Below are 15529 nucleotides of genomic sequence, written 5' to 3'. Positions count from 1 at the left end.
TTTTTAAATAAGATACAATATTATATTTCTTTTTAAGCGTATTTAGAAGTAATTTCAACAAAACTTATACAAAATACTATCCAATGTGAGAAAAACATGCTATAAAGAAGAGCAAAACTGAAACGGAACCAACACCACAAAAACAAAACCACACATTTGAAAAAAAATTACACAGCCTCAAAAACTAAAAATTGAATCACAAAGCTCACGTTCCTATTCTTGGTTACGATGGTCTACAACACACGTGTTTAAGATAAGATGCAATAAGTTCCCATCTCTTATTTGAAGACGATGTTGCTCTCAGGTGTGCCAATGTGGTGATCACCTTCAACTGACAGGATTCTCATTGTATTGGTGGTAGACGAACCAGGTTGGTAACCACACACGAAAATCACTTTTGAACTTGGTAAAATGAAACCCATGTCTAATCCTTTCTTGATTCCAAAATCCAACCGTGCATCAATGTCTTCTGTCCAAGTCCCCTTTCTGGCGTATGGATATTCTAATGGGAAGAGACCTCGGTAGACATGAAGCTTCCTGGCAACTGGTGCTGAACGTGTGATGACAATGATTGGACAGTTTGGACAGAAATGAGACAACAAAGTGGCCGATCTGTAAAGAAAAAAGAATTGAACGAATTTAGTACTGATTATTATATTTCATATATCTTGTCATATAGTTTAATCAAGCCCGTATTCACTAGGCTAGGATACACGGCTTATGGCAATATATCGTTTTCGGCGCTTTAGAGATTTTTTTTATATTTACGGATTTTAAGTTTGCCTTGGAATTATTCCGTCACAACTTACCATCAGATTTAGAGCCTTCGGGTTGCCTCCGACTGCGGTCGCAGACTTTTTTTAGTCCCGACGGAAATTCGGAAAGGACTTAACTTAGTCGGCCCTAAGTGACTAAATTTTGGCTTGGTGGCTAAAATTTGGACCGACTAAAAATTTGGACCTAATTAAGCTTTCCTTATTTTCCAGTATTTTAAGCTTTCTCCTATTTTCCATCTGCTTGTAAATTTAGAAATGGCCCAAATTTTTAGTCGGTCTTAATTATTAGTCGGCCCTTAGCGACTAAATTTTGACGAGGTGACAAAAATTAGGGCCGACTAATAATTGAGGCCGACTAAGTTTTGGCCGATAAGGTAGTGCCATCCGCAAAATTAGGTCCCCACGGAATCTTAAAATTTCGGGGATGAGCTCAACCGCGATATTTAATCCCATTAAAGTAAATGACATCCAACGTACCTTCCTGATGTGGTCAACACAATAATGGCAGCCGCACTGACTTTGAAAGCAGCGGAGACGGCGGAAAGAGCAACAATCTCGGCAGTGTCGGTGGAGTGAGAGGAAGCGGTCAGTTCTTGGAAACGTTTCTCGTAGTGGATAGCCGAACATGCTTCTTTGCAGATCTGTTGATGAAAATAAAATCATAATCCACAATGTAAAGTACACGTTATTTTAAAAGCAGCCAGTTTGCTAAAAGGCCTCAAATTAGATGATTTTTTTTCACTTTCTCGTAAAGTAAAAGCTTTTTTAGATAATCTAACCATGGTAAACGATAGCCCTCAACCTAATATCTTATTGACTCTGTTACACCGGTCCTAATTGGCGTTATTTTTACGTCGCTGGCGTAGTAAGGGACGGCGTAAGGAATTGAACTTCAGCTTAATAAGGACAGGTGCTAAATTAGCACGGGTGAAAGGGGACCGATAAGGTAAGCAGAAATATGGTGTAATATTAAGGGGTGGCCAAAGCAAGATTTTAAGCAAATGAGCTAGAATGCTTAGAAACCCCAGGATTGACCCAAAAATTGGTGTTGCTTATTAAAAAAAATGTGTGTGGAAATCAGTTTGCAAATCTATTTTTTGCCTTTCGATTTCGGAGATTATAATAATTATAATCCAGATTTCGATCATTTCAATGGTGCACTATAGTAGTAAGGTTGGAGTTATCCCAAGAGGGGAGTATAACCGCAATAACGGCACCTTATGCATATAAGTGACGGCTTCCACAGGATAAGCACCGTTGGCTGATTCACCAGACAACATGACGCAATCACAACCATCCGTCACTGCATTTCCGACGTCCGTAATTTCTGCACGCGTCGGACGTGGGTTTTTTATCATCGACTCCAACATCTAAACAAACAAAAACATTTGATTTAATGTAAGGTGAACGTTCTGTCAAAGAAATTGCAATACCCAGTTTTAGAAGTGTTTTTTTCTCCATCTGAGACAGAAGGGAAGGGGTATTAATCCGATCAGTGATTATAACTATAAAATCTAAAACAAATAGACATAGTACTTCGTAGTATGCTCGTAATATAGGGGTCGAGATTGAAAACTCGGACAACTGGCTATGGTTTTCGATACATTCGTAGTTATACGGTAAACAAATTGGTGTTTCTTTACATGGCAGGCGATGGAAGAAAACCAGTGAAGCCAAGAAAGACGAGACAAGGAATGTGAAGTAGGCTGGAATTAGCATTCGTTGACTAACCTGTGTAGCACAGATGACAGGCTTTTTATTCTTGTTACATTTGGAGATGATAAGTTTCTGAGCTAAGAAGACTTTTTCCAGGGGGATTTCCATACCCATGTCACCACGTGCTACCATCACACCATCTGAGTGCTCCACAATCTCATCTATGTTGGTGATTCCTTGTGTATTAAAGATAGATATGTTTTGAAGAAAGTTTCAGATTGAATCTTTCCTAGTAGTATTTGTAACGTACCTGATTGTACTACTCTAATAAAAGCGAGACGAAAGTTTTCAGACTTTCAATTAGCGTAATCTGATATTCCAATGGCAGATTGGCGACCGTCCAGACTAAAGCTCTAGAGAAGCAGTCCAAGTTAACATTGGAGAGGAACGAAAGTCGGCCTTTGATGTGCCGCATACTCAGTCAGGTGAAACTACCCTTGCGCGGTGGTAAACCTGAAAATATTTCGGTTAGACCCGCCAATCCCCGAAAACGAAGGCTTGCAAAATTCCGTAATGTTCCAGATGTTGAAAAGTTTCCCAACCTTCAGAGCTTTAGCGTGTTGGTAACTTATATTATGAAGGTTGGAATCACTGATCGAGACTTTACCCAGAGAGATAAAGTAAAAAAGTCCAATTGGTCATTCCACCCTCTCTATTTTCTATCTTTCTTTCTTATCTACAAGGGAAGGGTACCGGGATTAGAAGGGATTGCTGCATAAGCTCAAAATACGGTATGACCTATCAGAAGAAGAAAGAAACTACATACTCTCACCTTCATGGTTCTCAACTTTGGCAATGATTTTAATGCTTTTGCCTTCTTCACCCAAAACTTTACGGATATCAAAAATGTCTTCTTTCTTTCGGATAAACGAGGCAAAAACCATGTCAACCTGGGAGATAAAGATATCAAAGTATTATAGTCATTAGTAAACGTTTATTGATCGAAATGAGAAGTTTTTCTAGAAAACTATTTTTCACCCAGTCTCCTCGTAGTTTTGTATAGTACAATTATAACATAAGATGGTTTAAAAACGGGATTTAGAGGTATGTATTGTGTTTATTATTTTGTAAACTTAAGTTTTATTGAAGACATTGATTTTTAGATGCGACATTTCTAGAATAAAATGTGTTGTGAGGTGACATTAGATAATCTAACCATTAGGCATTACAACTCAGCGTTACACTCGACAAAGTTGAATTTTACCCTGGCTGCTGACGCCAAGCATTTTCTCTCTAAAAATCTAAACGTTTCCGACCACTGCATTATTGGAAAGTTCACCCTTCGTAGTGTACTATAATGTCTATATCGATGTCTATAACCCAGTCGAAGTTCAAAAAAAATCTACAAAAATGGAAGAAATTTTGGCGGGAAATTTAATTTGGCGGATGGTCAAAAAAGTTTTTTCAGAGTGAATTCAATTTGGCGGTTAACTTGAAAAATTAAATTTGGCGGGAATTTAATTTGGCGGACGAAGGACATTTTTGTCCGAAAAATACCACCATTAAAAAAAAAGAAAAACCTGTTTTAAAGCCTGAAATAGCGCACATTTGGGGGAATAAATAGAGCAACTTAAATTTGGCGGATGACGGAAAAAATTAAATTTGGCGGGAACTTAATTTGGCGGATTTTGACTAAATCCACCAAAACCGCCAAATTTTCTTCCTGTCAAAATTTTTTCCTTTAATCTATTTTATTTGACTCCGACACCCAACGTTGTTTCAAATATTCACGACGTCCATATAACGTTAGATAAACGTTGAAATAACGTTGTGTGCCAGCTGGGCGCATACCTTCTGTTCCACACCGAATAGCAAATCGGAGCGATCTTTCTCGGACACGGCAGGTAAATCAATAATGGCGCCCGGCAGATTGCAATTCTTCCGGCTACCGATAGTGGCATCGCACTTAACTTCAGCCATCAGCATGTCGTCATTCAAAACTTCGCGCACTTCCAAAATCAACATGCCGTCAGCAATAAAAATCTTACTGCCTGAAAGAAAAAGAAGAATTCAAACCAGTTAAAGGGACATAAAAGTACTGACGAAATTTGTAAACAAACCGTATGCAGCGGGATACAAAATCAAAACAAATGTCACATGTCAAAATAAAAAATAAATACAAATATGGCTGATTTTGATTGTTTCAATTTTTTTACAAGTTTGTTTTGGATACGTGATTTTAATTGTTCTCTTTAATGACACATGGTTCGCGCAATGTTTACATTTTACTACTTTTATGTCCCTTGAAAGGTTTTGTTTTTAAATAAGAGTGATATCGTTTGCTTACTCATCAATTTTAATTCACAAGCTTTTTCACATTGAATTCGCACGGATGTGGAGCAAGATTGGTCGGAAATAGCAAACAAAAACAATTTTTGCTCATTCAGCACAAAATCGAATGCAATACAACAATAGGTGACACTGGCCTGATATAAGATATGTGTTTGATATGAAACGGGAACACTTATGTAAAACTAAAACCTTCAATGTTCAACAGAAAGCTTTTCGTTCAAAATTGAGAAAGTGGACCTAGTAGTACGACAAGCTTCCTTTTTATTATAGCTCAATACCACAGAAATCTGTCCAAACTTTCAACATTGCTTTTCTTAATACAGTTGACACTCTCTTATTCGATTTCCAAGGGAAATAGAATTTTCATCGGATAAGAGAGTGTAGCGAATAGTAGAGCCGCGTTTATGAGAGTTTCAATATTATCAAATAATGGAGGGTATCGAATAGTAGAACGTCGAATTAGAGAGCATCAACTGTACTTCCTGTAATATGAAAAATAGTCCAGCAATCGTAATCAAAAAAGGTTCAAAAAGCACTATTAATGAGTATTGTTACACACACAAATCCCAACTCTTAAAGCCATACGAAAGAGGCCTAGCCTAAATTTCATTGCCTTCAACATGCAAAAACAACAAAAACAACATCCTACATGCAATGGCCAATGGAAAGACTTTCTGACCTGCTTTTAAAGATTTGCAGAGACTTGGATATTCCAGATATTGTTGATTTTCATCGCACTGTTCACGCATGGCTGGGTTACAAGAGATCTTTAAGGCTTGTCCCTTCTTGTAAGTAACATCTTTGCCCTGATGAAGAATGGAAATGAATTAGATTAAGGTTATGGAAAATATTTTCGTTAGACAGGCTGCAGGGTTTTTTCAATCATTTCGAGGTCATATAAAAGTCTGTTACAGTGTTACATCATGAAATTGACAAACTTTTAAAGGAGAGTTCCGATTTGTTAAATGGCTTCTGAAGTTTTAATAACTTGCACGCATTACAAATCAAGATGAAAAGGATTGTGGGATTGAATTTCGGTCAAATGTTAAAAGTAATAATTATGACGCTTGCATAGCGGTGTGCTATTCGACCATGGCCACGTCGAACGAAATCTTTTTGAAACATGAGGTTTGATAGGAGTATTAAAACAAAAGGTGACTTACACTTTTCATCATCCCAGTTCTGATTTCAGGTCCTTTGGTATCCAACGCGATAGCGATTGGGTGAGGGTAAACCTTGGCTGCAGCAGCACGCACGTTCTCAATGGTAGATCCATGGTACTAAAAATAATGAGGGATCACATCAGACCATGTTCATAGGTTACAGTTCCGTTCCGAAACAAAACGGTTCCGAAACAAGTGTGAACGTCAAAATTCGAAACGTCAAAAAAAGAAGACGTTACAAAGCAAAACAGATCGAAACGGTTTCGCTCCACTTTTTTCATCGAAACGGGATCGGTCCGTTTTCTTGCTCCGAAACGTTCCGAAACCAATATGAACACACTCGATCCGAAACGAAGATCAAATAAAAAGGCGACGACGATAGGATTGAAATGTCATTAAAATGTCCAAAAGAGATATTGAATGAAAGAATATGACATTGAGGGAGGGTATTTCCTCTGTGATTCTGGGTTCCGTTCTTATGTCTGCAATTTGTAAAATTTCTGTCTTTAAAAGCATTTTTAAATTACAGAATTATACAAGTATAATTTTCAATAATTTTAAGACTTGAAATTGTCAAATTTTTGGTCCTACATAAAACATTTTATAGAAAGAATCGTTTTAATCTGGTAGAATGTATATTTTAACAATACCTCGTGTGTCCCATGAGAAAAGTTCATTCGAGCGATGTTCATACCAGCAGAAATCAGTGCTTCCAACTGCTCTACTTTTTGTGATGTGGGCCCTGAAAAGCAGATGACAAAAATAATTCATTGAAATCTGTGAACCCGTTATGCACTAACTCATATTATGGTTTTATTGATGACCCTGATAAATTCGACGTCAGTACTTACTCGTTTAAAGTTTTTTGTGTATAGGTTGTCCAAAACAATTACACAAATTACACATTAAAAGACTTTTGAGCTAAAAAAAGCCTAAAAAGAGCCTAAGAAAGCAAAGCGATATTAAGTGGGTACGTCCAGGTACGTCCCTGGTTTATTGTGCATTGTTTTTGGATTAACGATCTTATAAAATGTACTTTTATTAAAAGACAGAAAAAAAGGAACTAAAACTATATACTATAAATTTTAAAAAGTAGTTCGAAAGTTATTTCCAAAACACTGACTTTTTTCCATGTCGAAATTTCAAAAAATTATCAAAAACAACGAGCAAGCTTTTCTCTTGACACTTACCTTCTTTACACATTAAAATACCAAAAAAATGCAACTGTGTGATCATCAAAACTCGTTACAGAATTTAAGAATATGGTAAAATAAGCTATTCCCACGTGGGATAATATTTTTGGAAAGGCTGAAAATTTCTTTTTGAAATCTCGAAGAAAGGTTTTGATGTTATGTGTGTGCTTACTACTTCTAATGTATGATAGCTCAAAATTCAAGTTAGAGCATCCTCTATACAATAAAAAAAGAATGAACAAAAAATTTAAATCCTGAAACTCACAATATCTCAACAAACTTGTATACTTTTTTTTGGTGCATCCGGTAGAAAAAGTGAAAATAAAACTTACCAATGGTACAAATGATACCGACACTTCTAATAACCGGTGCAGTTTCATCAATGTTGATTTTACTGTGATACTCCAGGACCGTTTTGGCAGTTGATAGTGTTCGCCTTTTAAAAGCATCTTTCAAGTATTCTGTTCTATTTTCTTGACCAGACATAGTGCTTTATTTTTTTTATGAATGACGGGTAGTTTGTATTTTTGAAGACAGATCTGTGAGAGTAAAATAATAAACTAGAACAAAAATTAAATCTATAATGGCAGCCTGGCCATAATTACCCTTTTCCTTCTTAAAGCCCTATGGAAATATGATGGGCCCAGCTTTTCCAGCTCAGCTTACAGAACTTGTCAAAGGAACTGGTATCATATTATTGAGAAAATTAGGTAAAAACTTTAAATCTTACCACGTATATTGTACTTTCATTTCAACCCTTTCATTCCTTATTAACGCTAAAGGAAAAAGTCCAATGTTTGTCTGATGTCAAGAATTTGTATATAATGTACAGTCAGGGATTTTTCTAAGCACTTTGAGCTGGGACCGTTTTTGTAAACTTAGATTGAATCTTCAATATGCCTGAAAGGGAACTTGCTCCTGCTTGCTCAGCAAAACTGTACATTGATGAAGCTGGGGGTCTTGAGGGAGAAGCTCCCAAAAAGTCTTGAATATGTAGATAATAATTAGTGATTGTTGCTCATAAACAACAAAAAAGGTTAATTTCGCTAGAAAAAATCTCATTTATTTTCTCAAGTCTTGGATTGAGTATTTTGGCCAGAATACGGACATAAAGTGCTTAGAAAAATCCCTGACAGTAATAGCCAAAGTCCTAACTCTCCATACAAAAATTTACAGGTAACACATATTTGAAGGACTTCATACCCAATGCAACACACATGCACTTCAAGCTAGATTCCCAAAATAGCGGGACAAAAATCAGTGTTTTGAAGTTTGCAAAAAACGCCTCAAAGAAGATCTTTCAAATTCAGTATGTAAAAAGAGCAGTAAAAAATACTTAATATTGTATTTTCTCTTTTTTGAAAAAGTTCCAGAAATGAAAGCTAGCTATACTGATAGATGTAGGACAAAAAATTTCTTATAGTGTAATCAAAGATTTATTATACACTGGATAAACGACTCATAAAACGATGGAGAGCGATCATTGTATTTTCATTGTTTCAGAAAACAATTGATGTTCAAGCTTTGTCTGCAAAGGACAACTGCCATGGCGGCTCGAAGATGCCTGATTTAAAAAAATGTTTATCAGTCTTATTTTTAAAAAGTTCTCTAGCTCTTTCTTTTTGTACATTTGCAAAACAAAAGTTTGAAAGTAAGGCTAGCATACCAAGCTGGATACATTTGTGAAATCTGGTGTGAGAAAATCATCATTAGACAAGAAATTTAGACAAAATGCTTATAGTGACACAAAATTTTCAATTGGAAATATCTTTCCAAGACTGTCCCCAGAAGAGCTGAAATTAGCATACGACTTGATTGTCTCCACTGTGGAATGAAAATCCTTTGGAGGCACGTGGTGGCAAGGTGGTTTTTTTGAGGTTGAAGTTTGAAAATTTCCGGTGTCAACATTCAATTTCTTATACACAACACGTCTTTTGCATCTTTCTCACAGCTTGAAACGTCATAACGACTTATATTATCAATTTAAGTGGAAGAATCTGACTCTCACAGGAAAAGTTTAAGTCTCTTTTGGGAATTGGATGAGTGATTTTCAATAAGAAATGCAATGAAAATCCTTTGAAAAAACATTTAATGAGGGAAGGAGAGTGAACAATAATATCATTACTGCGGACATAGCTAGTACACGAGAAATCGGCAAAAATCAGGTACTTGTATATCCAGTGTATAATAAATCCTTGGTGTAATTAAATAATACTTTTCGACATTGGACAAAAACATCGGACATTGTGGTACGTTGGCAGGGTTGTGTAATTAATTGTTAGATAGACTGGCCACATTCTCCTAAATGTGTACACAAAAAACAACAAAAAGTTTAAAAAGTCTGACAAGGCTAGGAAATTTTCAAAATTCTGGCTTTTCATTTCAACGATTTTGTCTTTCTAAGCAAGGTGGGTAACTTTTTGGAAATGCAGTATAGATTCAAAATATGCTATTTAGACATTTCAAGGATAAATCATTAACCCAAATATTGACAAAGTGACACTTCAATTATGAAAATGAATGATATCATCACAAAATATGAGGTGTGTACACCAATTTACAAAAATTTCTTTTTCATGCTCGATAGGATGCTGACTGTGTTAAGTGGATATAGATTGACAGGCTGTATCATTTAAAAATCCCAGCAGATCCCAGGTGTGTGGTCAATCGCACTTCTAAAACCTTAATTTTAGTAATTTAGGCATGTGATAAGGAGTGCTTTGCACAACTTTCAGTTGTGAAACTAACTTTATGGGGTGTGATTGACTGCACTCTTCAGGCATTTTAGGTGTGTGTGAAGGTGTGTACCTGATAGCATGCTTCAAATGATACAGCCGGGATTGACATGTTTTGAAAAAGTTTAGTGCTCCAAGAGAGCCATTTTAGAGATGCATAGATAGTGACGTCATCTTTATTAAAAAAGCAAAGCATAGTCACAGATAAAAATATTCCAATATTTATAAAGCATAATCCTTTAGGCGCTATTTTCACAATTCTTGTTTTCATATCCAAGTGATGCAGGAGATAAAATGGGATATGATAAAGCAATTGTGAAATAGCTATTGCTTCTTTTTCTTTGGTATTTTACAGTAATTATAAAGCTGACCTGTGTTAAGGCAGCAATCAAAAATATGTTGCTTTCGGGTTGTCTGACCGACTGTTTATTTACAAGAAAACCCAATTCAGAAAGTCTGTAAAATCGTCGTGTTTTTTTGGGCGCTGTTTGCAGGTTCTGATCTTTCCCATAATGGCGGGCACGGGCAAACGGAGCATGTCTTTGAATCATTACACATTTTTTTTTACGAAACTAGTTTTCCCAAGCAGTCTCAATGTTTCTTAAGAAATCAGCCTTTTGAGCCTTAAATGTTTCTTACATATTTCCAAACTTTGTCAAGCTTAAAGGACGCATGTCGATAATACAATAGTCTAATTGACTAATCTACAGTACTTTCCTATCTTCTATATTGATTTTCTGACTTTCTCAAGTGTTTCTAACTGTTATGCATAGTGGGCACCCCCCCAGGATTCTGGGGGGGGGGGGTTGACGATTTTCAAATTTTTTGAATCAGGTGGGGGTTGAGTTGATGAAAAAATTCAGGTGGGGGTAACTCTATACAGGTGGGGGTGGAAATTTTCAGGTGGGGGTTGTGTAGTTTTGAGTGTATCTTTTAGTTGAACAAAAAAAGAAAAACTTTGAAAAAACTATATATACAGGCTTGCAAGAAAAAAAAATTTTATTTCTTATCCTCCAATCTCCTCCTTTCCAGTTCATAGTCATCAGGGGACTTGACTGGCATTTTGAGCGTTCCTAAAAGGAACAAAATCTCCAAATTTTTTGGAGTGGATTTTTCAGGTGGGGGTTAGAAGATTTTTTAAAATCAGGTGGGGGTTGCCCAAGAAGGTGGGGGTTGAGTAGTCTTCAATTTTCAGGTGGGGGTAAGCCTATGCAGGTGGGGGTGACCTTTTTTAGGTGGGGGTTGGAGGGGTGTTGCCCACTATGTATTATGTATGTATATTTCTGGAACCTTGATTGGAAGGTTCTTAAAAAAAACGAATTAAAAAATGCTATTTTCTCATTCTCAGCCTCAGCATGTTTCTTAGATGTTTCTTAGTTTTTAGGCATTCTGAGCCCCATGTTTCTTAAAAGTGTGTTTCTTAAAAAAAAAAAACTTGTATTCTTTGTTTACTTAACCCACATTGAGTCATGTTCAAGTTTTTTAATGTACCCTTATTGAAATCATAGCTGTCAAGTCTCCCACATTGGACGGGAGACTCCTGCATGCCAACGTTTTCTCCGCATTTTCAGGATTTTCTCCCGCATCTCCAAAAATTTTCCGATTTCCTGAAAAAAAATTCAGATTTTGTAAAGGCGACATGGCAAAATTTCCTGAATTTGGGGGACCAAACATTCCCTGATTTCCCTTATTTCTCAAAAAAAATTTCCAATAAAATCAGACTTTGCAGGGAAATTCCCTCAATTTCCTGATCTTTCCATTCGGAAAAATTGGATTACCGGGGAGAATTTTTCCGACCTCTCCCGCATTTTTGCGATGCAAAAAGTTGACAGCTATGTGAAATTTTTATGTCAAAATTCAGCAACGCGGTAGGGCCAATATCCTGGGGGGTGAAAGTAAGGGCTGCTTTAAGGTTAACACATGCCCGCGCACATTTAGCGGCTAGTTCGAAACACGGGTCACGGGTCACGGGTCACGGGGCACGGGGTGACGGGGCAGCTCAGATCAAAGTAATTCAATCAGAAAATGTTTTAAAAACACTAAAAGTTATCGAAAAAATCAATTTTAAGGTATTTTATCCACGTATGACAATTTAAAACGCTAAAACCTAACCACGTGCTTTCCACGTGCTTTCGAAGTTTGCGTCGTGTATAATGCAGACCAGAAAACACCGCAACATATTACATACATATAATAAGCTTATATTATCAATAATACACTTTTAGTGTTATATGCATGTTATATGTTATACGTAAGTAATATACATATTACAATTCCCATCCCTGAAAAGCGAGCTATCTCACGAAAATGACAGTACGGCTATTGTTAAATCATATCTCATTATATCCCCTCCATCACCTTGAGTATGAATATAATTCTAATGGATAATAACGTAGAAATGATGGTACTTTATAAATGTGTCAATATTTTCCACCTACCATTATGAATTTTTAATAGAAATGATGTAATTATACTCATATCTCTAAAACCACTATCTTGCAGCATTTAATCGTTTTAAAACATGTCAATCTATATCCAGTCACATGATTAGCATCCTATTGAGTATGAAAAGACATTTTGCTGTAAATTGGTTCAGAGGCCTTATATTTCATGATTTTGACAATATTTTTGTCATTCAATATTATTTTGTCAAAATTTGTGGATGACATATTATTCAAAAATTTTCATGATAATACTATTCGTATATAATTGTTTCAGACATACTATACTAGTAGTATTAGTACTATTATACGTGTTATGTAGTGCGTGTTATGAATTATACGTCATGATATCGTTATATTTTTTCCGGTCTGTAAATTGTATGCCCCGTGCCCCGTGACCCGTACCCCGTGCCCCGTAACCCGTAACCCGTGACCCGTGTTTCGAACTAGCCGCACATTTAGTTTGGCAAATTAAAGATGGCGGCATAAGATTCTGTTGATTGCTGACTTTGATTCATCGGGATTTAAAAATCCGACAAAATTTACTAACGACCGACCGACTGACAGACCGACCGACTGGATTTGAAGATGTTTTAGGACCAGAATGGAACATATTTTTGATTGCCGCCTAATGACCTGTGACCTGTGTTTTTATCTTATTTATCTTATTTATCCTTTATGTTTAAATATCACCTAAATATGTATATACCGTGAGATTGGGTAACTTGCATCAGTGGAGGCTAACATGCATAGCCTTCAAATGAAAGACCTGGCTGGTCATTAAAATACAAAATTAAATTAAAACAAAAATGGTAGAGTAGAGCTGCGAGCAGAGCTACGTAGTTGTATTTTACCGTAAGTTGGACTAATGTCGACATCCCTCTTCTAATTTCGACACCCTTCTTTAGAGATAGGAACAATAGAAACTGGGTCGGAATCGCTGATTGACTTTGATTAGCGCGATTAGAGGAAAAATCTTTAGTCTATCAGTGATTTTGACCTTCTTATTATTCCTATCTATAAAGAAGGATGTCGAAATTAGAAGACGGATGTTGACATTAGACCAACTTACGGTAATGACCAGCCAGGTCTTTCATTTGAGGGCTATGCATGTTAGCCTCCACTGTATGCAAGTTACCCAATCTCACGGTTACCGTCAACTGTTCAATCCGTGATCCGCTGCTTAGGTTTTTTCTCACCTTCAAGTTACTGAAGAAAGCGGGAATTTGGTGCAAGAGTTAGATTGTCAACAAAGTCCCGTAAAAAATCATTGAATAAAAGAACAACTCAAAATCTTGAATATTTTCATTTTGAAGAATAGGTGCAAAAAAGTGAAACATAGAAAAGTTTCATTTTTCATTGCATTAATCGAAATGGGGTATTTGGAAAATTTTCTATGTTTAGTTTTTTGCACAAACCCCTGCCCTGTAACTATGGGCAAGCACCCTGTTGCTAAGATGTTGGTTTGAAATCGAAAATGAAACCATTCAAAACGAAAGTAAAATCGGCCCATACTTGAAATCCCGTAATCTTGATATACAAATTTAAGTCGAAAAGGGAAATTCAATCGAACACTATGAATTGTACAAAACTTGTCAGAAATAAAGGTTCAAAGTCAAACGTTCAAACAAGGAAAAGGAGAATCATAATTGCTAAATACAACCAGACGATCTCAATCGAACGGAATCGACGATCGAATCAGTCGAACCAAATCGAATGCAATCGACCGATTGATATTCGATTGTCGAACGCAATCGAATCTCAATCGAATATTACTGCAATTTTCAGATTCGATTGCGTTCGATCGTCGATTCATTGACCCCCGGATTGTTCATCGCATAATTTCTACAGGAAATCGAAGGTAATTTCATTCGGCTTGTGATGTTAGAGAGCTTGGATGTTGGGAAGCTGCAAGAATAAAGCCAGACGATATCTCAATCGAACGGAATCAACGATCGAACCAGTTGAACAACAATCGAACCAATCGAATATTACCCAGAATTTTAACGTTCGATTGAGATGCGATTGCGTCCAACAATCGAATTTCAATCGGTCGATTGCGTTCGATTTGGTTCGACTGGTTCGATCGTCGATTCCGTTCGATTGAGATCGTCTGGATACAAGCAATATCGATTTTAGAGGTTAGAAAAACATAAATTGATGTTTTAAAAGCTCACCCACCCACCCATACCCATAAGTATAACTTTTCTGACTTTGCCTAGGGGAGGGTAATCTGACAATCTCTGCCTTAGCTATAAATGATAAAAATTGATACCTTTAGATAAATAGAGTGGCTAGAGTGGCATGTCTAGTCGTCAACGTCCAGCGTGTGCAAAAAGTGAATGGAATGTGTCAAGTCCGTCTACACCGGAAAGAGTTACATCGGATCACCCAAAGTACCCTCGTGTTTTTTTTTTATTTTCTTATCTCTGATCCTGTCTTTCTCTTTTTCTGACTGTCTGAGTTTCTGAGTTTCTGAGACTTAGTTTCTCATTTCTGACTGAGTTTTCATACCTGTCAATCATTTGTCCATCAATTTCGACCAATCTAATTTTCGCACCGAGTGGGATTCGAACCACCACCAAAGAAAGACCTTCAGATTCGGAAGCCAGCGCTCTATCCACTGAGCCATCGCCGCACATCAAAACCGCGCAATTCATAACATATTATACCAAACTAGCAAAAGACGGGGGTAATGTTATTATAATATGGGTAAAAGTACCCCTTTTTTAAACCTGACTGAAATTCGAGCCGTTACTAGCAACCCTGCGGGGCCCAAGGCGCCGAGTATGCACCCGGCACAGTGACAAGCCGTTACTAGCAACCCTGACCCTACCTAACTGTTAGTTAATCAATTCCAAACAACAAAACCCCCGGAAAGGTGACTATCAGCGATCCGTGGATAAAAAAATAAAAAAATGAAAAATAAAAAAATGAAGGTAACTTTGGGTGATCCGATATAACTCTCTCCGTCTACACCATCCCGATAAAGAGTCCCGCTGGGCGAAATCAGTTGAAAAATCGGAAAAAAACCGGTAAACACCACACGCGCAAAACAACGGGAAGTTCAAGATTTCACGCTTTCGAATCATGATACCACGTTTACCAATCGTGACCGGATCCGAAAAAGGAACCGCGGAATTTTCCTAACCACCCCCCCCCTAGCCTATACTAGACGTCACCCGCGTTTTTTACGCAATTAACGTCTATTCC

At 37.0% G+C, this 15529-nt stretch overlaps 1 protein-coding gene across 1 annotated transcript; it reads right to left on the bottom strand.

Moving 5' to 3' along the window:
- Nucleotides 1–14685, bottom strand: LOC136814308 (pyruvate kinase PKM-like). The gene is made up of 11 exons (XM_067070833.1): nt 14592–14685; nt 7473–7679; nt 6598–6689; nt 5948–6064; nt 5464–5590; nt 4284–4483; nt 3265–3382; nt 2508–2668; nt 1994–2146; nt 1254–1417; nt 1–612 (listed from the first exon to the last, which is right to left on the bottom strand). Exons 2-11 carry the CDS (start codon nt 7624–7626, stop codon nt 279–281), a joined length of 1620 nt encoding a protein of 539 aa, XP_066926934.1. The 5' UTR covers nt 7627–7679; nt 14592–14685; the 3' UTR covers nt 1–278.
- Nucleotides 14686–15529: the final 844 nt, after the last annotated feature.

Source organism: Clytia hemisphaerica, unplaced genomic scaffold, assembly GCF_902728285.1.
Source record: "Clytia hemisphaerica strain Z4C2 unplaced genomic scaffold, Clytia hemisphaerica genome assembly, whole genome shotgun sequence".
Taxonomy (NCBI): Eukaryota; Metazoa; Cnidaria; class Hydrozoa; order Leptothecata; family Clytiidae; genus Clytia; species Clytia hemisphaerica.
This window is presented reverse-complemented; position numbering and strand designations above follow the sequence as displayed.